We start from the raw sequence: 27,862 nt of genomic DNA, 5'->3' as shown, positions 1-27,862 counted from the left end.
AATCATTTAATGAGGAAGATAATGAAAATAATGAAAAGAGGGAAAAAAGCGATTCATGGTATAAAAAAATAATAGAAACTAAAGGAAAAAGTAAAACTAAATATAAAAATGATAATTCCTTAGATGATAATATTAATGAGGACATAATAAATAATAATAATAATAATAATAATGATAATAATAATGATAACAATAATGATAATAATAATGATAATAATAATGATAATAATAATGATAATAATAATGAGAATAATAATGATAATAATAATTTTAATAATTATAGCGATGAAATATCAAAAAATATTATACATAAAGACAATGAGCTAGAAAACCAGCTTAAGGATACATTAAAGTCCATTAGTTCGTTGTCGAATAAAATTGTGAATTACGAAAGTAAAATTGAAGAATTAGAAAAAGAATTAAAAGAAGTAAAGGATAAGAATATTGATAATAATGATTATGAAAATAAATTAAAAGAAAAAGAAGATTTTGTTAAACAAAAAATTGATATGCTAAATGAAAAAGAAAATCTTTTACAAGAAAAAGAATTAGATATTAATAAAAGAGAAAAGAAAATTAATGAAAAAGAAAAGAATATAATAAAAAAGGAAGAAACATTTCATAATATAGAAAAAGAGTATTTAGAAAAAAATAAAGAAAGAGAAACGATTTCTATAGAAATTATAGATATTAAAAAACATCTAGAAAAACTAAAAATAGAAATAAAAGAAAAAAAAGAAGATTTAGAAAATTTAAATAAAAAATTGTTATCAAAAGAAAATGTACTAAAAGAATTAAAAGGATGTGTTAAGGAAAAAAATGAAACCATTAATTCATTGAATGATAATATTATTGAAAAAGAAAAAAAATATAAATTATTAGAATATGAGTTGGAAGAAAAAAATAAACAAATTGATTTATTAAACAAACAAGAAAAAGAAAAGGAAAAGGAGAAGGAAAGGGAAAAGGAGAAGGAAAGGGAAAAGGAAAAAGAAAAGGAATATGATACATTAATCAAAGAATTAAAAGATGAAAAGATTTCCATTTTAGAAAAAGTTCATTCCATTAAAGTAAGAGAAATGGATATTGAAAAAAGAGAACATAATTTCCTTCATATGGAAGATCAATTAAAAGATTTAAAAAATAGTTTTGTAAAGAATAATAATCAATTAAAAGTATATAAATGTGAAATAAAGAATCTTAAAACCGAATTAGAAAAAAAAGAAAAAGAATTAAAAGATATAGAAAATGTATCTAAAGAAGAAATAAATAAATTAATAAACCAATTAAATGAAAAGGAGAAACAAATTCTTGCGTTTAATAAAAATCATAAAGAAGAAATTCATGGATTGAAAGAAGAATTAAAAGAATCTGTGAAAATAACCAAAATAGAAACACAAGAGTTACAAGAAATGGTAGACATCAAACAAAAAGAGTTAGACCAATTGCAGGAAAAATATAACGCACAAATAGAAAGTATAAGCATCGAATTAAGTAAAAAAGAGAAGGAATATAATCAATATAAAAATACTTATATAGAAGAAATAAATAATTTAAATGAAAAATTAGAAGAAACTAATAAAGAATATACGAATTTACAAAATAATTATACAAATGAAATAAATATGTTAAATAATGATATACATATGTTAAATGGCAATATAAAAACCATGAATACACAAATAAGTACTTTAAAAAATGATGTACATTTGTTAAATGAACAAATAGATAAATTAAATAATGAAAAGGGTACATTAAATAGTAAAATTAGTGAATTGAATGTTCAAATTATGGATTTAAAAGAGGAAAAAGATTTCTTAAATAATCAAATTGTAGATTTAAGTAATCAAATTGATTTGTTAACAAGAAAAATGGAAGAGAAGGAAAATAAAATGTTGGAACAGGAGAATAAGTATAAACAAGAGATGGAACTCTTAAGGGGGAATATAAAAAGTTCTGAGAATATTTTAAACAATGACGAAGAGGTGTGTGATTTAAAAAGGAAATTAAGTTTGAAGGAAAGTGAAATGAAAATGATGAAGGAGGAACATGATAAGAAGTTGGCTGAGTTGAAAGATGATTGTGATGTGAGGATACGGGAGATGAATGAAAAGAATGAAGATAAAATTAATATGTTAAAGGAAGAATATGAAGATAAAATTAATACGTTGAAGGAACAAAATGAAGATAAAATTAATACGTTAAAGGAACAAAATGAAGATAAAATTAATACATTGAAAGAAGAGTATGAACATAAAATTAATACGATGAAGGAAGAATATGAACATAAAATTAATACGTTGAATGAACAAAATGAACATAAAATTAATACGTTGAATGAACAAAATGAACATAAAATTAATACGATGAAGGAAGAATATGAAGATAAAATGAACACGTTGAATGAACAAAATGAAGATAAAATGAATTCGTTGAAGGAAGAGTATGAAAATAAGATAAATCAAATTAATAGTAATAATGAAATAAAAATAAAAGATGTAGTGAATGAATATATTGAAGAAGTGGACAAATTAAAAGTTACTTTGGATGAAAAAAAAAAACAATTTGATAAAGAAATAAATTACGCACATATCAAAGCTCATGAAAAGGAGCAAATATTATTAACAGAAATGGAAGAATTAAAATGTCAGAGGGATAATAAATATTCAGATTTATATGAGAAATATATTAAACTAATAAAAAGTATTTGTATGATAATTAACATTGAATGTTGTGATGATATAGAAAATGAAGATATTATAAGAAGAATTGAAGAATATATAAATAATAACAAAGGCTTGAAAAAAGAAGTAGAAGAAAAAGAACATAAAAGACATTCCTCCTTTAATATTTTAAAAAGTAAAGAAAAGTTTTTTAAAAATAGCATAGAAGATAAAAGTCATGAATTAAAAAAAAAACATGAAAAAGATTTATTATCAAAAGATAAAGAAATTGAAGAAAAGAATAAAAAAATAAAAGAACTGAATAATGATATAAAAAAGTTACAAGATGAAATATTAGTATATAAAAAACAAAGTAATGCACAACAAGTAGATCATAAAAAGAAAAGTTGGATTCTTCTTAAAGATAAATCTAAAGAGAAAATAAAAGATAAAGAAAATCAAATAAATGTAGAAAAAAATGAAGAAAAGGATTTAAAAAAAAAAGATGATGAAATAAGAATTTTAAATGAAGAACTTGTAAAATATAAAACAATTTTATATAATTTAAAAAAAGATCCATTATTACAAAATCAAGATTTATTATCAAAAATTGACATAAATTCTTTAACAATAAATGAAGGAATGTGTGTAGATAAAATAGAAGAGCACATTTTGGATTATGATGAAGAAATAAATAAAAGCAGATCTAATTTGTTTCAACTAAAAAATGAAATATGTTCTTTAACAACTGAGGTTATGGAACTTAATAATAAGAAAAATGAATTAATTGAAGAAAATAATAAATTAAATTTAGTAGATCAAGGAAAGAAGAAATTAAAAAAGGATGTGGAAAAACAAAAAAAAGAAATAGAGAAATTAAATAAACAATTAACAAAATGTAATAAACAAATAGATGAATTAAATGAAGAAGTGGAAAAATTAAATAATGAAAATATTGAATTAATTACATATTCAAATGATTTAAATAACAAATTTGATATGAAAGAAAATAATCTTATGATGAAATTAGATGAAAATGAAGATAATATAAAGAAAATGAAAAGTAAAATTGATGATATGGAAAAAGAAATAAAATATAGAGAAGATGAAAAAAAAAGAAATTTAAATGAAATTAATAATTTAAAGAAAAAGAATGAAGATATGTGTATTAAATATAATGAAATGAATATTAAGTATGGAGATATTTGTGTAAAATATGAAGAAATGTCTCTTACGTATAAAGAAACATCTCTTAAATATGAGCAAATTAAAGTGAAATATGATGAAAAGTGTTCTCAATATGACGAAATACGTTTTCAATATGATGAGAAATGTTTTCAATATGATGAGATAAATAAGAAATATGGTGCTTTATTAAATATAAATATTACTAATAAAATGGTTGATTCAAAAGTGGATAGAAATAATAATGAAATAATTTCAGTAGATAATAAAGTAGAAGGAATTGCGAATTATTTAAAACAAATATTTGAATTAAATGAAGAGATCATACGATTAAAAGGAGAAATAAATAAAATTAGCTTATTATATAGTAATGAATTAAATGAGAAAAATAGTTATGATATAAACATGAAACATATACAAGAACAATTACTTTTTTTGGAAAAGACAAATAAAGAAAATGAAGAAAAAATAATTAATTTGACTAGCCAATATTCTGATGCATACAAGAAGAAGAGTGATGAATCTAAATTATGTGGTGCACAGTTTGTTGATGATGTTAATATATATGGAAATATATCAAATAATAATATAAGAACAAATGAATATAAATATGAAGAGATGTTTGATACGAATATAGAAGAGAAGAATGGTATGCATTTATCTAAGTATATTCATCTATTAGAAGAAAATAAATTTCGATGTATGAAAATAATTTATGAAAATGAAAATATAAAAAGTAGTAATAAAATAATTGGATTGTATAATTATTCAAGGTATTATGGGTTAAGAGAAGATTTGTGTAAAGAAGAAATCGTTCCTTCAAAAATAGGAAATATATCTAATAAAAATGAAAATAATAATAAGAAGAACAACACTTGTGATGGTTATGATGAGAAGGTTACAATAGTTTTATGCATTATATTAAATGAAATAATAAAATTTTTATTTTTAAATGACGAATATGTATTATTATTTGAAAAGATTCATAAAAATGTTTGGAAACGAATGTATATCCCAGAAGAAATAAAATTTTTTATCCTAAAATATATTACGCTGTTAAATAACTTGAGAGATTATATAATAAGTGTACATAATAATATGAAAAATGAGAAATATGATGAATGTTGGTTTTTATTTCAACATTATTTTGAAAGATCGAGTGATGTAAGAAAAGAGATGGTTCATTTCTTATTAGAAAGAAAGAGTCAAGAAAATTTAATATCTTTTAAAAGTAAATTAAAAAGTAAAAAAGAAAAAATATTAACAATGGACATATTGAATTTTAGTAAAGAACATATGCAATTAAAAACCATAGCTCATCTAAGAAAAGAAATAAATTATGAAAAACTTTCTAAGGATACCTTAAATAGAGATTATAATTTATTATTATATAAATATCAAGAATGTGTAAGTAAATTAAAAAGGGTAAAAAATTTAATGAAAGAAATAAATCAAAATGTATTTATAGAAAAATATGATGATATAAGTAAAGAATTAGATAATTTTTCAGATGGATATAATGAACAAAATGAACAACATGTAATGGATCCTATTTTATTAAATAATAATAAAAACAAAAATAACAAATTGATAACTGAACATAATAATCCTATAATTAATAGGCTAACTAATTTTACACAAAACAGAGATTCAAAATATAAAAATAAAATAATGGATGATGTAAAACAAAGAAAAATAAATAGTACAATGAATAATACAAATAAAAATGGTATTAATATTATATATAATCATTATGAAAATTTAAATAAACCAAACTATAATGATAATATAAATAGATTAAATTCATATCATCAAAATATACATATTGCTAATTCAATTCATCCTAATAGAAATCAAAATAAAAGTTTTCTTACGAATCAAGCAAATAGTACATATAGTGTTATGAAAAATTATATAAATTCAGATAAACCAAATTTAAATGGAAAAAAGAGTGTAAGAAATATTTTTAATGAAATTGTCGATGAAAATGTAAATAAAACGTTTGTTCATAAAAGTGTATTTTTTTAATTATAGCATCAAATTAAAAATGTGAAATAAATTATGAAGCCTGGAAAAGGTAAAATAAGGGAAATTATATGTAACTATTTGGAAATACATAAATATAAATAAATAAATAAATAAATAAATAAATAAATATATATATATATATATATATATATATATATATATATATATAACGTTTTGTCGAATTTTTTAATTTTTTTAATTTTTTTTATATTTTTTATTTTTTTTAATTATTTTTATTTTTTTGATTCTTTTGATTTTTTTTATTTTTTTGATTCTTTTGATTTCTTTTATTTTTTTTATTTTTTTGATTTTTTGATTTTTCTCATTTTTTTCATTTGTTTCTTTTTTTTTTTTTTTTTTTTTTTTGAATTGGAAAAACTATAAATTTCTTATTTTTCATTAAATAGGGATTTTTTGATATTCATACATATGTTATAATTTCTTTTTAATAAAGTTTTTAATATTTTTTTTGTAAAAAAGTAAGTCCTTCACATTTTTTATAAAACCTATATAATGGAACATAATAAGAATAAAAAAAAAAAAAAAAAAAATTAACACATTAGAATTGTGTGACATATGTATGTATATAATAAATATTGCATATATGTATGTGTGTATGTATGTATGTGTGTATGTATGTATGTGTGTATGTATGTATGTATGTATGTATTTATGTATATATGTGTATATTCATATAAATTTACGATGGTCACCTTTATTGTAAAACTCGGTGTTTATTTGACCAGAATTATTTTCCAGTTTTCTATATTTGGTTAATTCATTTTGTGTGATATTATTGAAAAGACTGAAATATATAATATGCAAAAAATAGAAAAATAAACAGAAAAATGAAAAAATGGATATGACGAATAGGGAGAAGGTACCACTACATTTGTAAAAGAGATACTATACAAAGAAGGAAAGAAAAACAGAAATAAATATACAATATATTAATATGTAGTATTTATTATAAATATAAATATATATATATATATATTGATTGATTTATTTATTCTTTCATATTTTTACATTAACAATGGTAAGGTATGAGAAAGGTATAATCTCGTTGTTTTCTTTGTTTATAAAAGTTGCTGAATTGGAAAAAATAATATATATATATATATATATATATATATATATATATATATATATATGCATATATGTTTACATATATTTATGTGTGCATATAATTTGTTCATATATAATTAAAAGAAAATAATAATGGTATTTCCAATTTTCTTTCTTTCATTTTATTAATATAGTTCTCTTTCCATTTTTACCTTCTAAAAGATGTTCATATATTATTATACTATATAATGTAAGGAAAGCTATAAAAAAAAAAAAAAAAAAAAAAAATAAAATCAGTCTATTGGACATTATAATTTTAATATAAAGTTCTGCTTTCTTATGTTCTTTTATGTTATGTTGTTTTTTTATTTTATTTTAATTTTTTGTGTGTGTGTATATTTACTTATATATGTTGAATAAAAGGTTATAATAATATGTATATGAAGAAAAACTAAATAATACATATTATTGTAACCTCCTATACAATTATTCAATAAGAAACAATGATGATCATATCTGGATATACAAGAAGAACAGTATGAACAGTGCTTACTTCTAGCAGGTCTTATAGGGTTAAAAGAAAAATATAAAAAAGGGAACATAAATGAATTATATAATATTATATTATTATAAATATATATATATATATATATATATGTTTGAGAGTAAGGTTGATATATCGAAATTAAGTAGTATAAATAATAATATTTATGTAAGATTTTATTTATTAACTTATTTATTTTATTTTATTTAATTATTTATTTTTTTTTTCTCTCTTACTTTATAATATTACACGTTTTACATTTAGTGTTGGTGTAAAATATTATTTCGTCGTATGAATAATATTCCAAGTGTTTATCTAGACCATTCAAAGAGATTTTTCCTGTAATTAATTATTTTTTTTTTTGAATATTATAACAATTAATTATTAAAAATAAAAAGAATAAATAAAATATGTGAGTAAAAGGATTTACCTGGGTCACTTAATGAACATAAAAAGAAAGATGTTATTCCAAAAATAAAAAGGAATATACAAAAAAATCTAAAATTTAAATGATAGACATATATGTATGTTAATATAATATATCATACGAGAAAATGATACTAGTTTATAAATGTATTTAAAAAAAGAGAGTCATACCTTATATATGGGATTCTATAATATTGATCTAATATGAAATGGGCTACGAAGGAAAAAAGAGTAAAATAAGAAGTAAACAAATATGTATGCATAAATATAAGTGAATAAATAAATAAATAAATATATATATATATATATATATATATATATATTTATATAGTAAATATTTTTTTTGTTATTTATTTTTTAAAATTGTAAATGCCAAAATATCTTTGCTTTGGACAATGGCTTCTTTTTATTTACTTTCAAAATATATTATAAGACAACCACTAAATAGATAGAAGAAATAAAAAATCTACATTTAAAAATGAAATAATAATGATTATTATAATTGTATGCGTGAATTTATAAATATATTATACATATTTATCTTTATTTTTATCTCTATCTCTATCTTCATTTTTATTTTTTTATTTTTTTCTTGTTTACTTGAATGAAATGAGAAAATTTGTAAAAAATCCAATGTTTACCTTCTTTTAGCATGTTCATATTTATATCATGATAAATTAAATAAATAAATAAATAAATAAATATATATATATATATATATTAATATATACATATTTTTATTTTTCTTAATTTAATTTTTTCATTGTTTTGATTTTATATAATTATCTCTAAAACGATGATAATTAATTTATTTTTTTTGCTTTCTTATGGTAAGATATATATATATATATATATATATATATGTAATTCAAAATTTTGGATGTATATTTTTTTTTTCAAAAAAAGAAAGAAAAAAAAAATTACAAGTAATCCATTATTTCTCTTTTAATATTTAACCAAATTAAAGTGTTTATAATTATGTTAAATCTTGTATAGCAAGAAAAATAATTTTTTTTTTTTTTTTCATTTTCTTGTTATATATGTAATTCTGTTGTGTGTATATAATTTTTATACTACAGTTACTTATTATTGGAAATTCAAAGAGAGTAACATATTTTCTCTTATATATATATATATATATATATATATATATATATATATGTATGATTGTAAAATATAATAGTTGATATTTCTTAAATGGGAGGTGATATATTTCGTTTATTGCCAACCGAAGGTATGTGTAAATAGGAATAATTCATTTATGCTATAAAATTAAAGTTAAACCGGAAGAAAATTTAGGAGAGTAAATTTTTTTTCTGAAGAGTATATATTTGTCTTATAAAATTAAATATCTGTATTATATAAAAATGAACAGGGAATTTTTAAAAAATGTATAATATGTAAAATTTATTTTTATTATAATATTTAAATTTTTTTTTTTTTTATATTTTTTTAGCTACAGGTTGTTTAATAAGAATAAAAAATATATCCTGTTTTGACAAAAAAAGTGAAGTAATAAATTTCGTGGGTCATTTAGGTATGAATATTATAATATATATATGTTCATTAATTATATTATTATTATTTTTTAAAATATATTAACATGTATACATATACATATATATATATATATATATATATATATATATATATATATTTATTTATATTAATGTACAGTTGAGATATGTTTGATACATGTAGATTTCTTAAAGAATGAAGCTTATGTTTTATTACATTCAAGGGAAGAGGTTTTACATTTTATGAAACTATATTATGTAATTTGTAACAATATGCATTTTATTGATAAAACCAAGAGAAATATAGAAATAGAAATATATAATGAAGAGGAGGAAAATGTATTTTGGAAAGAGAGTAAAAGGAATTGTACTAAATTTAATATTTGGTAAAAAAAAAAAAAAAAATATATTTTTATTTAAAAAAAAAAGAATTTTTTTTTTTTTTTTTTTTTTCTTTAGTATTTATTTATTTGTTTATATTTATTTTATTATAGTTGTAAGGGGCACAAATAATACATGAGATAAATAAAATTTAAAAAAGATAAAAGGAATGTGGGGTGTATATGAAATAATGGAAATTTTTTTTATACAAATAATATGAAAAGTGTTAAAAAGACAAAAAAATAATATATATAACAAATATGTAGTAACAATAAATTAATGAAACATATAAATAAATGGATTAAATATTATAAATTGTTTTTTATTTTTTTCAAACTAATTAACAAAAATATATATATATATAAAATATATGTATATATTATTAAGTTTTTTAAATAATACAATATTGAAGATGTTTAATAATATTATAATATATATGTTTGATATTGTATATGTTATTGAATAAAAATTAAAATAATCTTTTATATTAATTATTAATATATATATATATATATATATATATATATATGTGTTTTATTTATTCTTTTATCATTTGACGTTTCTTGATAACACGTTTAAGATTAAATTAATTAATGCCTCGCTACTTTGTTTTATATCATCATGTTTGGTATTGTTTTTATTTGTACTAGGTTTATTACAATGAGATATTAAGGAGTATAGAATATCAGATGCCTTTTTTATATGTAATAATGAACACAATTCATTTTTTTTCATACTATTAGAATGTTGGATATAATATAAAATATTTTCAATATCATTATTTGTATATGAATTTTTATTAATTAATTGTAAGATAACTTGAGGGTTATAATTATAGGAAAATAATAAGGGAGCTGTTTTAATATTATTTTTTAAATCATTTAATATAGGTTTGTTTGTATTGTCATCGATTTTATAATCTAGATAATCATCATATAATTGAAAAGCCATACCTATGTGTAATCCTAAATTAAAACATAATTGTATAATAGTATCATTTTTAAATGATAGAATGGCTATACATGCAAATAAATGAGAAAAAAGAGAAGCTGTTTTATGATATGATTTAATTAAATACATTTTGAGTGCTTCTTCAACATTATTAAATTTTAAATTTCTTTGTAAGAATTCTCCTTTTATTAAACTTTCGACAACATAAGAGAAACTTCTACAAATTTTTGGTGAACCCGTACCAGCAAAAATAGAACTAGCACGTGCTAAGAGATAATCCCCTGATAATATTGAAATTTTATTTCCAAATTTTTTATGTAATGCTATGACACCTCTTCTTTTATTTGAATCATCTATGACATCATCATGTAAAAGAGAACCCATATGTATAATTTCTGAAGCAGCTATAATTTTACATTGATTATCTAAGACTGTTTTTTCACATATGTTTTTTTTTTGTGTTATTTTCAAGTTGTATAGTTTTAATTTATTTGATAAATAATTTGACGTGAGTTTATTTGATTTGAAAAATTTTCTTTGGATATTTCTATTTTTAAAATTTGTTTTAATTTTTGAAACATTATCTATATGATGTAATATATTTTTTAATAGGATACTTAAGATAACTCTAAATCTTTTTCCTTTATATAAATAAATATATGTAATAAATTCATCAATGTTTTTATAATTGGTTTTAATAATATTATATATATATTCATCAATATTTTTTATTTTACTTTCACATAAGGTATAAGGATCAATATTTGTTCTTTCTTTATTAAAATAAGAATGTAATAAATGTAATTCACGATTTACTTTATCTTCTTCATATTGTAAAACATCCATACATAGTAAAACTTCTTTATGCATATTTTCTGTATGAAATACATTATGTTTTTCTTCATATTGTTGTTTTTTTTTTTTGTTTGTATCATGATAAATATTATGATTATTATTGTGACTACTATTATTAATAATATTATTATGGTTATTTATTTCTTCGTTTATTTTTTGTCCTCTAAATTTTATAAAGGATGATTTTAATATTTCTATAAAAACATTCGACTCCTTTCTACTATACAAGTTGTTATTTTTTAAAATACTGGTTTCTTTTATTATGTCTTCATTTTTATTAATTAGTAAAGGGTTCAAATATTTCGCTTTGCAATAATTTAAAAAGCTTTTAATATTATTTCTTTTACTTAGGTGAACCATTTTGTAGAATCCGAAAGACGATTAATATGGAATAATACGCGTACACACATATATATATTAATATATATATATATATATATATATATATTGTGTATATTTAAATGAATTAATTAAAAAAAAATATACACCTTTTTATTTTTCAAAAGATAAATAGCATATATACATATATATGTGTACACTATTACATATTTTCAAAATATTGTTACCAACATATATAAATATATATATATATATGTATACTATTTATTTATTTTTTCCCTATATAAATATGTTAGTACATTTGTTTTACATGTTTTTAATTTACATTATATACTAAAATATATTTTTTATAATATATAAAGGCAAATGAAATATTAAAGAAATAAAATAAAAGAGGTACATTAAAAATTTCAAAAAAAATTTAAGGTAATATTAAAGATTATAGTCTCTTACATATTTATTCATTTAAATATATAACTTGAGTTTAATATAATAAGAATGTATTTACATAAATTAAATAATATTGTATACATATTCATATGTTTCCATTATATTATATAAGATTGCCATTTTTTATTTTATATTTTTTGGAATTAATAAGTTTTTGATTTATATATATATATATATATATATTTTTCTTAGTCTTCTTTATTTGTTATATATGTTTTTTTCTTCATAAAAGTTTGTGTTGTATGGCTTAGTACAATATGTGTATGCATTAATAATATATATCAATCCATATCATTTTGTTAAAAAAAAAAAAAAAGAAAAGGAAAATGTATGAATTGGTGTGAAATTGTATACATAAAAAAAAATAAATAAATGTATATATATATATATATATATATATATATCTTTTCATTATATTTTAATTAAAATCACAAATAAGCTTTTAAGCTTTACAGCTTACATTTTTTTTTATTTTTTTTAAAAAATTTCCACGCATAAATATATATATATATATATACATATATATATATTTAGGAATAATTGGAAAAATATTCTTCACATAATATGTGATATGAATAAAATATTACATAAGTAGGAAATTTTGTTTTGGGTTCTCTTAAGTATATATTATATATACGTATATAAAATATATATATTATAATATAACCTTTTAGGGTTAATATAATTATACATATATATATATATATATATATATATATATATATATATATATAATTTTATTACGATCTACCAAAAAAAAAAATGAAAAAAGGAAATGTAATATAATTTTCTGAACACTTATTAAATGAACAAAATTTTTTAAATGTAAATAAAATGATTTTTCAAAATTGGACGTTTTTTTTGTTTATTTATTTCAGAACATTTATATTATAAAATATGTGATAATTACGTGTTTTAAAAAGTTGTCAATTTTTATACATAATATATTATATATATATATATATATATATGAATTATTTGTTTAAGATGAGGATTATAATATAAAAATATTCTCTTTATTATTATATTTTTATTTTATTTTTTCTTATTTATTTGTTTATTTATAAAATTCTAAAAAGTTGATATCCTTTACAGATTATTATTGTTAAATTGCATATTGAAAGTGAATGAAAAAAATATCTGTGTATTATTATTGTAATAAAATATAAATATAAATATATATATATATATATATATATAAATATATATATATATATTTATTTATTTATATTTATGTTTATTTTTTTTTTGTTTTTTTTTTATAATGATGTAATGACGTGAAAAGAAAGGAAAGAAATGTAATGTAATGCTTTAATAATATCTTCCATATCTACATATACACATGTTCTTATAACAATATTAATTGTATTATTTTAATTTGTTTTTAAGAAATCGAACAAGTAATTAATATGTTAAGAGAATAATGTTTGGTGAGAGCAATTTTATGTAGAAATATTTGAACATATATATTTGCACATATATATATGTCAACACATATATTTATTATAATTATTTAATTGTAGAAGGAATATGTTTTTTTTGTATAATAAACTGACTGGTTCGTCAAGAAAATTTGATGATATATTAAAGGAGAAAAATGCAGATGTGGAAAAAAAGGATGTGACGTTAAATTTAGATGAAAAGAAAAACGTTGAAGAATATAAAAAGAATAAGGACGTTTTTAAAAATGAGGAGGATAATTTTTTCTTTGTATTTGATGATAAAGAGATAAATAAATTGAATAAAATAAAAGAAGAACAATGTAATATGAAAGAAAATGAATTTATAAATGAAAAAGGATATATATTGAATGATGAAAATGTTTCTACGATTAATAATATAACTTCATTAAATAATGATATCCTTCATTCTAGTGATAAAAATGTTTGTACAAGTTATAATATTTATCCATCAAATGGTAATAATAATAATAATAATAATAATAATAATGTAATACATTCTAACAATAGTAACATTTTTGTAAATGATTCACATATGGAACATTTTGATGATATTACAGATGAATTTTTTAAAATAGATCAAACTAATTTTAGCTTCTTTCAATTTAACACATCTTTTGAAAATAAGAAAAACGTAAATGAAGAAGAGTTAATGAAACATACAGATAATATTAACATATGTGATAAAATAATAGATAAAAAAAAAAATTGTAATACATTAAGTGATTTAATACATGATGATAATTTATTTAACGATAATTTGAATATTTATGAAGATAATAATAATAAAGATGATGTAATATCAACTGATTTGTTCATGTTGAAAAATAATTATAATAAAAATTTTGAGAAAAATGAAATTGATGTAGTAGTAGATACATCTACTACATTTGAAAATATAAATAATGATAACAATGAGAAGAATTTATATAATTTAAATAATCAAATGAGTGATAAGGAATTGTTAAATAATAATAAGGATGATACATTTTATATAAATAATAAGTTCCTTATAAGTGAAAATAATATATTGTTAGAAGATAAAGACATATCCTTTATAGATAGGAAAATAGAAAGTAATAAGTGTGAAGATTATTGTGTTAATAATAATAATAATAATAATGAAAGGAATAACCTTTCGGATATATTAGAAAATGCTTATTCAAAGGATTGTGAAAGTAGAACAATAAATGAGGATAGAATATATAACAATTTTGAGGATATGGATAAAATTAGTCATGATGCATTTGATTTTATTATACCTAGTTCATTTAATAAGGAAGAAGATAATGGAAATGAAAAATATCAGAATGTATTCGATAGTAATAAAGACAACCTCGAAAATATAAATGTTGAGGATCCTCCTTTCTCGAATTTTTCAGAAGAAAAACAGAATTTTTTTCAAAATTGTGATATGTCAGAAAATATTTGGTTAAATAAAAAATTTGATGAGCATAATGTTTTTGAAAAGAACGAAATATATGAACCTAAGAATGTATATGAAAATGAAAATTATGATCAGAAAGATGTGGACGAATCAAGTAAATTTTTTGAAAATAATGTTTTTTTTTGGGATGACAAAAATAAAAATGTGGATGAAATTATTGACAGTGGGGTAGAAGGAAATTGTGATGTAGAAGAAAAGCTTGATAAAGAAGAAGAAAAGACATATTTTGTGGAGACAGGGATAAACTATGGTGATGAACTACCACGAAGAAATTTTGAAGAAATAGATGAAAACTATAAAGAAGTGGTAGAAGAAAAATTTGATGAAAAAATGGGAGAAAATTTTTTTGAAGAGGTTGAAGAAAAATATGATGAAAAAGTGGGAAAAAATATTTTTGAAGAGGTTGAAGAAAAATTTGATGAAAAAATGAGAGAAAATATTTTTGCAGAGATAGAAGAAGAAAAATATGATGAAAAAATGGGAGAAAATATTTTTGAAGAGGTAGAAGAAAATTTTGGTGAAAAAGTGGGAAAAAATATTTTTGAAGAGGTAGAAGAAAAATTTGATGAAAAAATGGGAGAATTTTTTTTTGACGAGGTAGAAGAAAAATTTGATGAAAAAATGGGAGAATTTTTTTTTGACGAGGTAGAAGAAAAATTTGATGAAAAAATGGGAGAAAATATTTTTGAAGAAATACCAAAAAAAGATGACGTAGAAATAGAAGAAACATATAGTGAAAAAATGTGGGAAATACATGACGAAAAAATAAAAGATAAGTATGATGAACCATATGAAAAGATACATGATGAGAAAAAGGAAGTAGAGGAGTTCTTTTTAATTGCTGATAAAAAAAAAGAAGAGAATGAAGATTCCAATGTTGAAATACTCAACATTGATAAGAACAATTTTTATTTTGAAAATAAGGAAACTTTTGAAATTGATGAGAAAGTATCAAAAATGAATGAAGAAGATTTTGTTTATGAAAATAATGAAACCTTTGAATGTGAAGACATATTTTTGAAGAGAGAAGATAACGATGATTCTGAAAATGAAAAAGAAATAGATGAAATAGGGGAGGTAATTAATATTGGTAAATATCATTTGAATAATAAAAATAATTCATATGATGATGTGCATATATTAACACATGATTTTAAAAATGAGTTACTTATTGAAAAATATAATGTTGATAATATATGTAGTGATGATAATATATATGATGGTGATAATATATGTGGTGATGATAATATATATGATGGTGATAATATATATAGTGGTGATAATATATATGGTGGTGATAATATATATAGTGGTGATAATATATATAGTGGTGATAATATATATAGTGGTGATAATATACATAGTGGTGATAATATATATAGTGGTGATAATATAGATGATGATAATATATATGATGGTGATAACATAAATAGTGGTGATAATGTTGAAAATTTATTGAAAGAACACAAAATAGCTGTTAATGAAAGTGAAGAAATAGCACAAGATATAAAAGAAAAATACGAAAAAAGAGATAATGAATTTACTGATTATGTTGAAGAAAATAGTGATATAAGATTTTATGATAAAGGAAAGGGGGAAATGGTGAATGAATTAATTGGAGAATATTCAGAAAAATATATGGATAATAATATTGAAGACAATGAACTGGTTATATGGAGTGCTAGTGTAAAAAATGATAAAGAAAGATTAAATGATGATAATATTGATTTAAATAATAATATTTCAAATGATTATATAAAGAATAATAATGAGGATATAAAAAATGTACATGATTCATTTTCTATAAGTAATAAAAGTGAATTACATGATATTAATGGTATATTAGAAAAGAGTATAAGTAGTAATGATATTAAATCTATTGAGGTATGTGTAAAGAAGGAAAACGAAATACATCATAAAAATATGATGAAAAAGAAGAAGGAATTAAATAATGATAATAATTTAAATGATGAAATGTATATGTGTGATATTTCGAATGATATATTTAAAAATAATGAGTATACAAAACATGTAGATGATGTATATACTTTTGATGAAAACAATAGTAATAATTTAATTATAGGAGAAGATGAACATTGTGTAAGTTCAATGAATTTTGAATATCCTTTTAATATAAGTAAAATGAATACTGAAAGTAATAATATTTTATATGAACAAAATGATAAAAAAAAAACAAATATAAATTCCGTTAAACATCCTATGACATATATAAAAGGTTTTGAATATGCATCAGATAGTATAAATTTTTTAAAAGCTTTAAAAGGGTTACCACCTTTACCATTTTTAAAATGTAAAGATATGAAACCTTATATGAGGCTTTTTAATATTGTTCTGAAGGTAATCGAGTCAAATGATTATAATGGTAAGAGAAAAATAAAAGTAACCAAAATGTTTATATGTTTAAAACTTAAATTTTTTGATATGATATATGTATTTATTATATATTTTATATTATATATTTTTTTATTTTTTAAGTAGATAATTTTGTGTATGTTTTAATGGGTGATGAAACTGGGTGTGTGTATGTGAAATTGTGTATGAAGTATAAGGAATATTCTCAAGTAAGTTATAAAAAAGAAAAGTAAAATAAAAATAAATGTAAGTAAATATATATATATATATGTTTATTTGTTTATATATTTAGGTTGACAATACCATTATGTTAGCTAACTGTCACGTTATCTTTGAAAACGGTCATATTGTTTTATCAATGAATGAATACAGTAATATATTTTTATTAAAATATGATAGTATAAAATATGTAAAGAAAAATATAAATTATTCTGAATCAAAATTTGTTGTATTATCTGAATATGGGATTTAAAAATAATAAAATAATAACGTTGTAATAAAAATATTTTTATAAATAATTTGAATAATTAATTAAATATATATTTATTATTATTTTTTTTGTTAATCATATATATATATATATATATATATATATTTATGTACATGTTTATTTTTTCTTATATTTCTTTTGTTTTTATACGACTATATTACGTATAATCATAATATATTTTTTTTTTTTTTTTTTTTTTTTTTAATGTTCATTTGTCTTTTTAACATATATTTTTTTTTTCATAATTGAAAAAAAATTAAAACTATTCATAATAAAACGCATCATATATCTTCTAAAATGTTTTGTTCTTTCAAAAGACACCCCAGGGAGGAAAATAAATAGGTACAGGTATATGTATTATATATATATATATATATATATATATTATTTACGGTGGGATCTTTAAGTATATATATTATTTTTTTTTTCCCACATTAAATATTATGATTCCGTTTTAAAAGTAAAACATATTTTAATATACTTTTATAATTAAAGGAAAAAAAAATACTTAAGGATTACAGAAAAGGTTCAGTTTACTATTATAATTTAAAAAAAAAAGAGTTTTTTTCTATGAAATAAAATAAAATATGCAGGTAAATAAATAATGATAAAAACACATACATATATACATACATATATATATATATATATATATATATATATATATATGTATAATATTATGGTATTCATCTTCAATATATACTTTCATTCAACTTATATTTTTTTTCTTTCGTTACAAAGAAAAATGGAATTATTCCATTTTCATATCTCAAAGTTATACTACGCGTCGACAATATAAAAAATAAATGTAAAAAAAAAAAAAAAAAAGAAAAAAAGAAACTAAATACATATCTGAAAAATATAGAATAAAACGTTCTTATGCTATATATTTGATATTAAACAAATTAATTTTTTTTTTTTTTTTTTTTTTTTTTTTTTCTCTCTCTCTTTATATATATATCCATTTAATATATATATGTGTATATTTAGTTTTGTTCTGTTATATTATTTAGGCTCTGTACATGGTACTTGATATTGATGGGTTTACTGCTTTGTTATCATTTTTTTTTGCTCCTGGAGTACCTTTCTTGTTGTCTCCCTTGTTATTTTTATGTAAATGAATACCTAAACCTACTGCACCTCCAATAAGTAAAGCAACAGCAGAGGCTATAGAACTGTATATCATTATATTTTGATTTCTCTTTTTCCTTTCTGCTGGTGTTAATTTTTTGGCTGGCTTTGCTTCTACCATGCTATTGTAATCTCTTGGGGCAATGAAGTTGAGAGCTAAGAGGGCTGCGAAGAAATATAAGATTTTGGAGAGTTTCATTTTGAATAATATAGAATAAAATTAAATAAATTATTGATATATAAATCAAAGGTGGGAGATATGATAAGATTGGTATTAATAAAAATCCAATAAAAACTAAGATAGAATAATAAAGATTATTTATTTTTACAAAAACAAGTAAATATATCTTTTATTAAAAAGGTATATATAAAAAATTATATATATATTAAAAATTATTAAAGAAAAATTCTTTACTAAATTTTAAAAAAAATAAAAATTTTAAAAATTAATTTTTTTTTTTAATTTTAAAAAAATAAAAAATAAAAATAAAAATTATTTTAAAAAAAATAAAAAATAAAAATAAAAATTATTTTAAAAAAAATAAAATAAAATAAAATTTTTTAAAATTTTAAAAACTGAAAAACAAAAACAAAAACAAAAATTATTATTAAAAAAGTTTAGTAATATTATTATATATAATATATATTATATAATTTTATATTTGTTTTAGAAAAAAATAACTGTTTCTTCTTTTTTTTATTCTTTTTTATAGAGTTGTTGTATATTATATTTTAATACAAATGTAAAAACAACACAAAATAAAATAGGTGGATAAAGTAATATAAATAAAAATAATGTACTAATTATTATTTATTTATTTATTTTTTTTGTTATTTTTTTATATGATTTTATATTTATTATTTTAATATATCATAATAATTTTCTTATAGAAATATATTTTTTTTTCGGTTTATTCATAAAAAAAAAGGTATAAAAAATATATAAGAATTATATAAAAAGGTGATATAATTTAAAAATAAACATTGGTTAGTTTTTAACTATTATTCTTTTTTTAAATAATATAGATATTTATAAATAAAATACCTTTTTGTAATAACATTTTTTTGAGGTACCTCTATTTTATATTACATATATAGATATATTATATAATATATAACTAAAAAAAATAAAAAAAAGAAAGAAAAAAATGGATATATTTTTTATTCAGTAGAACAATATTTATTTTCTTCTTAAAAATGAAATATATATATATATATATATATTATTTTTTACATATTTTTTATGGTCATTGATCATTATTTTTTGCATGCTTTTTAAAAAATATAATAAAAAAATGCCTTTAAAAAGTAGCCAAAAAAATTCAATGATTTAAATTGTAAATAATAAAATGTTATATATAATATGTAATAATATAATATATATAAATAATACTTATTAAATATATTTTTATAATAATAATATTATAATATAAAATTTACTATTATCTCATGTCAAATTATATACATATATATATTATGTAATATTATATATTTAAATAATGGATGGATTATTAATACCATAAAATATTAAAAAAAAAAAAAAAAAAAAAAAAAAAAAAGGTGCCAAATGCATCTTTAAAATTAAAGAACATAATATCAAGATAATAGAAAAAATAAAATTTATCTCATTATTTCGTCATAGTATATAGAAATTATATTTATATATAATATAATATAATATAATATAATATAGCAGCGATTATTTTTTTATTAATAAAGTTTTTATATTACCTTTATATTTTTTTTTAGAACTGTTCTTTTTAAATACAAGTGACATATAAATAAGATGGAAGGTGAAAGCGTACTTATTATAGTAATATAGCATATATATATATATTATTAATATATAATATAAATATATAGTATAAATATGTTTTATACATTTTGAGGTCTTATAATTTTTTGTGTATTTATAAATAAATATAATAATAAGGAACTAACTTAAAAGAGTATCAAAAATTTATAAAAATTTTCATATAATTTCTGCATTAATTATTATATTATCTAATATATAAAAATCGCAGGTTCTTCTTCTTTTTTTTTTTTTCTTTTTTTTATTATATTTATAATTAAAATATAATTTTATATCTACTTAATATATTTAAAGAGGATTCTATGAATAAAATATATAATATTATATATAAATATAACATTTTAGATGGTTTTAATTTTATGCAAATGTATTTTTTTTGTTTTTATAAAAAAAATGTAGAGATTCAAGTATTGTGTTTTCTAAAAATAAATAGTTATATATATATATATATATATTATGTATGTTTAAATATATGGTATCTTCAGAACACATTTTTTTTTTTTTTTTTTTTTTTTTTGTGTTTTTCGTTTTTTTTATACCTTTGCTTAAATATAAAATTGGCTAATTTTATAAGTATATAAATGAAAAAAAATATTATAGAATTAACAAAAGAAAGCTATTCAAGTATATTTACGTCATACTTTGAATAATATGAACAAAATAGAATAAATTACAGTACTATAAAATAAATTAATTTAAGAGGCTCACATTTTATTGGAAAGTGTTCTTTATGTGTGCCTTATTCTAAATGAAAGATAATAAATAAATAAATAAATAAATAAATAAATAAACAAATATATATATATATATATATATATATATATACATATATATTTATAACCATATAATAGTCAACATATTTTAAGGGTTAAATATATAGAATAAATTATATTTGTTGTTTTTAAAAAAAGAAAATTTCTTTTTTTTCTAAATAAAATCATTTTAGTTTATATGAACCTTTTTTTTATTATCAAATGAAGCAATAAGTAATTTAATAAATTCATAAGAAAAAGGTTTAACGCTTTAAATTATGATGATGAAAATATAATAAAAAAAAAAAAAAAAAAAAAGAAAGAAGAATACAAGTTTATATATATATTTTTTTTTTTTAATGTATGCTCTATATTAAAAGTATTTTAGTCTATTAAAAATAACCTTTGAAAATATTAAATATTTAATATATATAGTTATCCTTAAATAATGATTATATATATATGATTATATATATATATATATTTATTTGTTTATTTATTATTATATAAGGTAGGTTTATAGACTTAATTATAATAAGAAATATATTTTCTTTTGATATTGGTTATTCATTAATTTTAGATTATTTGTGTGTATTATCAAATTATGTATTGTGATTTTGACTATGTAAATATTGAATTTAATATATTTAAAATCTATAATTTAACTAGATGTTAAAATTAAATTATATTATAGATGAAATATATATAATATATATATATATATATATAATATATTTTATTATTTGATTATATAAATTATAATAATAATGTTTACATAAAAAAGTTACATGTAAAAAAATGTTAACAATAATAATATTATGGAATTATAAAAGTTCCAAAAAAGAAAAACATATGTAGGCACAAAATAAAAATTATACATAGAATTAAATAAAGAGATAAATTTTATATTTAATTACAAATCATAATTATATAAATTAAAGAAAAAAAAAAATATATGTGTGTAACAACAAATATACAAAATATGAATATATATATATATATATATATATATATATATATATATATATATACAATATATTACATAAATTAAAAGAAAAGAAAAAAAAGGAGTCAAACACAATTATATTCATATATATATATATATATATATATATATATATATATGTAAAATACGATATTACACTATTGAACTATAAAATTTCCAAAAATATAAAAAATAAAAATGAGGGATGTAATGTAAAAATATATATATAAGCTATAACTCACATGCTTATTATTACATATAATAAATATAATAAATTATATATATTAAAGGGAATTAAAAAAGAAAAGACATAAATTTATATACATACATATATATATATATATATAATATAGACTTAATATAGTTATACTTTTTTTTTTTTCTTTTTTTTTGTACATATAATATTTATGTTAATGTACAAAAAAACAAAACAAAATTTTGATTAGGATTAAAAAATGAAAATAATAATATTGTTTCACAAAATTTTGTTCATTAGAATATTTTGCATACTTTTGATAATTTTGTATAATTTTGTATTCATTATAATGCTTTGTTTGCATTTGATTGTGGAAGTAAAAAAATTAAATCATTAACTAAGTTGGATATACGATATATAGCTGTAGGTATTTTATCTTTGGGTATGCTAATAAAATTTTTATTAATTTGTGATTCATAGTATAATTTTATTGAATCTAAATTATTAACCAAACGTTTTTTATCACTAAACGTTTTTTGACATTTTACATAATAATAATAATTTTTTGCTGCCTCTGTTTCTAATTTAAATATATCTTTTAATTTTTTTATATAATAAGCTGTTAAATCTTTATCAAAAACAAAGGCACGTAAACGTTCACTTATACGAAGAGCCATTGATACTTTAATTTCTAATGGTAATTTTAAAGAAAACAATTCATTTTGAGTTTTAGTTATTTCTTTTAATATGGCTTCATTATCATTTAAAGAATTATGTTTTAATTTGTCGTTATTAATTATTTTCATTAAATAGTTATTTGTAGAATTAAATTCCAGTTCACAAATGTTGTTGATAATTGTAAACAAATCTTTATCTCTTTTTAACATATCTTCATATTTATAATATACAGGATCATGTCGATCTTGTATATTAACATTATATTTATGACTATTTTGTTTTTCTAATGAAATATTATTTGTATGTCTTGCAGGTTTTTCAGGAGAATTATTATATACATGTTCAATTTGTTTTTCAGGAGAATTATTATATACATGTTCAATTTGTTTTTCAGGAGAATTATTATATACATGTTCAATTTGTTTTTCAGGAGAATTATTATATACATGTTCAATTTGTTTTTCAGGAGACTTATTATATACATGTTCAATTTGTTTTTCAGGAGACTTATTATATACATGTTCAATTTGTTTTTCTGATGAATTATTATATATATGACTTGCTGGTTGTTTTACATCGGTTGTATTTTTAAAATTCTTATGTTCTTTTGTATTGTTATGCATATCATCAACATGTGGTTCTTGTCCCTTTACAACACCCTGTTTAATATTAGGTTGATCTTCTTTTACATGGTTATGAGTTTTGGGTTCAAGCCCCTTTTTTAAGATATAAGGAACATTATTATATGGTTGTTCCTTTGGTATACCTTGTGGGTGATGTTTTTCTTGCTCTTGTAAAATATGATGTGGATTATGATTTTGCTGTTGTTTTATAATATGATGTGGGTGATAATTTTGCTGTTGTTTTATAATATGATGTAGTTGATAATTCTGTTGTTCTAATGGATTATAGTATGGGAAATATTGTTGTTGTCCAAATGTCATATTATGTGGATAATAATTTTTCGTTTTCAAACTTTCATCATAGTCATCATCTTTCATTTTCTTTTTTATTCTTCTTACATGTTTATCATGTTTTTCTTTGTCATCTTCTTTGTCTTTTTCTTTGTTATCTTCTTTGTCTTTTTCTTTGTTATCTTCTTTGTCTTTTTCTTTGTCATCTTCTTTGTCTTTTTCTTTGTCATCTTCTTTGTCTTTTTCTTTGTTATCTTCTTTGTCTTTTTCTTTGTTATCTTCTTTGTCTTTTTCTTTGTCATCTTCTTTGTCATCTTCTTTGTCATCTTCTTTGTATTTTTCTTTGTCATCTTCTTTGTCTTTTTCTTTGTCATCTTCTTTGTCATCTTCTTTGTCTTTTTCTTTGTCGTCTTCTTTATCTTCTTCTCCGTCTTCTTCTTGGTCGTCTAGGTCTGTTTCTTCTACTTTGTCTTCTTCATCATCTGTTCCCTCTTCGTTTTCTTCTTTGTCTTCTGCGTCTGTTTCTTCTACTTCTGTTTCTACATCTTTGTCTGAATCATCTGTATCTTCTTCATAATCTGTTCCCTCTTCGTCTTTTTCTGTTTTCTTTTTTTCTACTTCTGTTTCTTTTTCGTCTTCTTCAGTTTCTTCTTCGTCTCTTTCTGTTTTCTTTTCTTCTACTTTTGTTTCTTCATCTTTGTCTGAATCATCTGTATCTTCTTCATAATCTGTTCCCTCTTCGTCTTTTTCTGTTTTCTTTTCTTCTACTTTTGTTTCTTCGTCGTCTTCTTCTTTTTCTTTGTCTTCTTCATCATCTGTTCCCTCTCCATATTCTCCCTTTTCTTTTTTTTCATCTACATCTGTTTCTTTTTTGTATACTTCCGTTCCTTTTTCGTCTTCAGTTTTTTCTTCATCTTCTTCAGTTTTTTCTTTGTCTTTTTCTGATTCTTCTTTATCTTTTTCTGATTCTTCTTTATCTTTTTCTGATTCTTCTTTGTCTTTTTCTGATTCTTCTTTGTCTTCTTCTAATTCTTCTTCGGCTTTTTCTGTTTTTTTTTCGTCTACTTCTGTTTCTTCTTTGTTTTCTTGATCACCTGTAGTTTCTTCATCACTTGTATCTTCTTCATCATCTGTATCTTCTTCATCATCTGTATCTTCTTCATCATCTGTATCTTCTTCATCATCTGTTCCTTCTTTGTCTTCTTTTTCGTCGTCTTTCGTTTCTTCTCCAACTTTTATTAATTGTACATCTTTTACTAGCTGTTGAATGTTTTTTTCTTTTTCATCTTTTGTTTCTCTTTCTTCTTTTTTTATTTTTATATCTGCTATATTAGTAGTATCAGTTTTTTCTATTCCCCCCTTTTCTTCTTTAATATTTTTGTGGGATTTCAATTCTTTTCCATTATCATCTAATATTTCAATTCGTTCTTGTTTATATTTACTTTGAGGTATATGATTTTCTATATTTTGGTTTTCCTTCTTATATTTATAATTTTGTTTTGTTTTCCTTTTTTTAGAATGTTTCTTATCTCTGTTCTTTTTGTTTTTTTCCATAGTGTTTGTAGTTTTTTTTCCTTTGTTATTATCAATTTGTGTATTCTGATATTTCATTTTATTCATAAAATCACTATATCCTAATATACTTCCTATATAATAATCTGTTTCATCAATATCATGTTCTATTCCTCTATAACCATAATTTAGTTGATCTTCTAAATCATCACTACTATAATCCGTTTCATCCATAAGTTCATCTATGGGTCCAAAATTTGCTTCAAAGAATTCTGGATAACTACGAGGAAATTGATTGCTTTGTTTTTTGACACAATTCTCTGGTTTTTGTATTGATTTTGGAATAGAATTATTCTGTTGTTCATTGTTTCCCGATAATTTGTTACTTACTATATTTTTTTTATCCTTGTTTTGTTTATTTTGTTCATCTTCTTTATTTTGTTTATTTTGTTCATCTTCTTTATTTTGTTCATCTTTTTTATTTTCTTTATTTTGTTCATCTTCTTTATTTTCTTTATTGGTTAATTGAATTTTATGAGGAAATTTCTCATTTAAGGTACTTGGAAAATTATTCGTTTTTTTTATTATTGTATTTTTTGTTTCTTTATTTATATCTTTATTTTCTTGTGATTGTGTTTTAGGGGTATTTATAGTTGATGCCCCCAATTGTAAATTATCCCCATACGTATATTTTTTTTCTTCAAAAGAATCTTTGTTTTGTGATAAAAAGGGCTCAGGAACAGACACTACATTATTATTTTTAGTTATGAAATTTAGAATTACACCGATATATATTAATATAATATATTTCTTTAACATTCTCTTCTTATTATTATTATTTAAATTAATAAAAATAAAATTAATTTTATTTAACAAATTGTATATTCATGTATATATCTATCTATCTATCTATATATATATATATATATATATATATATATTTATATTAAATGTATGTGATTACTTATATAAAAATAGAACCATCTTATATAAATATAATAATTAAATTCTACCACATAAAGATTGAGAATACATATGTTTTTAAACATATATATAATATATATATTTCATTATTACATAATAAGAAAAGATAACGAGAACAGAAAAAAACATTAAAATTACACATATACATATATATACTACATATATATATATTATATATATATATACTTTTTTTTTTTTTTTTTTTCTTCTTATTTTTTTTTAGGTAGTATTAAATAATACTTTTTTATTTGCTCCATTTTGATTATTTATATTTTTTTTTTAAGTACTATATGATATTTTATATATAAATACGAAACATTTATCTTTCTTAAAACTTATATTAAAAAAAAAAAAACTCAAAAAATTTAAGGATAACACAGATATATTATGTATACATTAATTTACGCACTTTTAAAAGTTGTTATTTATAATATATAATAAAATTCATATATAAATATATTTAATATTAAAATATATATTTCTAATATAAGAATTTTATATAAATTGCATGTTTAAATAACTAAATCTATTTTATTCCTAATATATAATATATATATATATCATAACTGATACTTTTTATAAATGGAATGGTTATGCTTTTTCTCTTTAAGGTGTACAATAATACAGTAACCAAAAAAAATTATTCTTTGTGCAATATATTTTTAATCATAAGTACCATATCTACCTATATAGATAAATAAAACAAAATATAATAAAAAA

General features: G+C 19.3%; 7 protein-coding genes across 8 annotated transcripts in view; 3 read left to right on the top strand and 4 right to left on the bottom strand.

The window, feature by feature from the left end:
- Positions 1-5,876, top strand: part of PF3D7_0203000 (repetitive organellar protein, putative) — a gene marked incomplete at both ends in the record, with an annotated part of 5,940 nt that extends 64 nt beyond the window's left edge. Inside the window, one exon of the mRNA XM_001349507.1 lies at positions 1-5,876. This exon is cut by the window's left edge and continues 64 nt beyond it. Coding sequence (XP_001349543.1) covers positions 1-5,876 — 5,876 coding nt within the window.
- Positions 5,877-6,308: 432 nt separating this feature from the next.
- Positions 6,309-8,574, bottom strand: PF3D7_0202900 (palmitoyltransferase DHHC12, putative; the record flags this gene model as incomplete). The annotated part of the gene is made up of 10 exons (XM_024473259.1): positions 6,309-6,382; positions 6,590-6,782; positions 6,906-6,967; positions 7,157-7,204; positions 7,348-7,508; positions 7,725-7,827; positions 7,919-7,986; positions 8,086-8,128; positions 8,329-8,380; positions 8,515-8,574. The coding sequence occupies 10 exons, from the start codon at positions 8,572-8,574 to the stop codon at positions 6,309-6,311; spliced, it is 864 nt and encodes a 287-aa protein (XP_024329071.1).
- A 537-nt stretch (positions 8,575-9,111) lies between these two features.
- Positions 9,112-9,944, top strand: PF3D7_0202800 (conserved Plasmodium protein, unknown function; the record flags this gene model as incomplete). Its single annotated transcript, XM_002585338.1, has 4 exons — positions 9,112-9,148; positions 9,371-9,451; positions 9,592-9,817; positions 9,926-9,944. 4 exons carry the CDS (start codon positions 9,112-9,114, stop codon positions 9,942-9,944), a joined length of 363 nt encoding a protein of 120 aa, XP_002585384.1.
- Positions 9,945-10,361: 417 nt separating this feature from the next.
- On the bottom strand, positions 10,362-11,978 carry PF3D7_0202700 (octaprenyl pyrophosphate synthase; the record flags this gene model as incomplete). The annotated part of the gene is made up of 1 exon (XM_001349505.1): positions 10,362-11,978. The coding sequence occupies one exon, from the start codon at positions 11,976-11,978 to the stop codon at positions 10,362-10,364; it is 1,617 nt and encodes a 538-aa protein (XP_001349541.1).
- Positions 11,979-13,937: 1,959 nt separating this feature from the next.
- Positions 13,938-18,159, top strand: PF3D7_0202600.1 (nucleic acid binding protein, putative; the record flags this gene model as incomplete). 2 transcript variants are annotated; one of them, XM_024473258.1, is made up of 3 exons in its annotated part: positions 13,938-17,697; positions 17,814-17,896; positions 17,980-18,159. In XM_024473258.1, the coding sequence occupies 3 exons, from the start codon at positions 13,938-13,940 to the stop codon at positions 18,157-18,159; spliced, it is 4,023 nt and encodes a 1,340-aa protein (XP_024329070.1). The 2 variants fall into 2 exon arrangements, with proteins under 2 accessions (XP_024329070.1, XP_001349540.2); XM_001349504.2 differs by having other exon boundaries at positions 17,811-17,896.
- A 1,027-nt stretch (positions 18,160-19,186) lies between these two features.
- On the bottom strand, positions 19,187-19,507 carry PF3D7_0202500 (early transcribed membrane protein 2; the record flags this gene model as incomplete). The annotated part of the gene is made up of 1 exon (XM_001349503.1): positions 19,187-19,507. One exon carries the CDS (start codon positions 19,505-19,507, stop codon positions 19,187-19,189), a length of 321 nt encoding a protein of 106 aa, XP_001349539.1.
- Positions 19,508-23,398: 3,891 nt separating this feature from the next.
- Positions 23,399-26,977, bottom strand: PF3D7_0202400 (translation-enhancing factor; the record flags this gene model as incomplete). Its single annotated transcript, XM_001349502.1, has 1 exon — positions 23,399-26,977. One exon carries the CDS (start codon positions 26,975-26,977, stop codon positions 23,399-23,401), a length of 3,579 nt encoding a protein of 1,192 aa, XP_001349538.1.
- Between the last annotated feature and the right edge of the window lie 885 nt (positions 26,978-27,862).

Source organism: Plasmodium falciparum, assembly GCF_000002765.6.
Source record: "Plasmodium falciparum 3D7 genome assembly, chromosome: 2".
In the NCBI taxonomy this organism is placed as follows: Eukaryota; Apicomplexa; class Aconoidasida; order Haemosporida; family Plasmodiidae; genus Plasmodium; species Plasmodium falciparum.
Note: the sequence above shows the minus strand (reverse complement) of the source record. Positions and strands in the feature narration are given on the sequence as shown.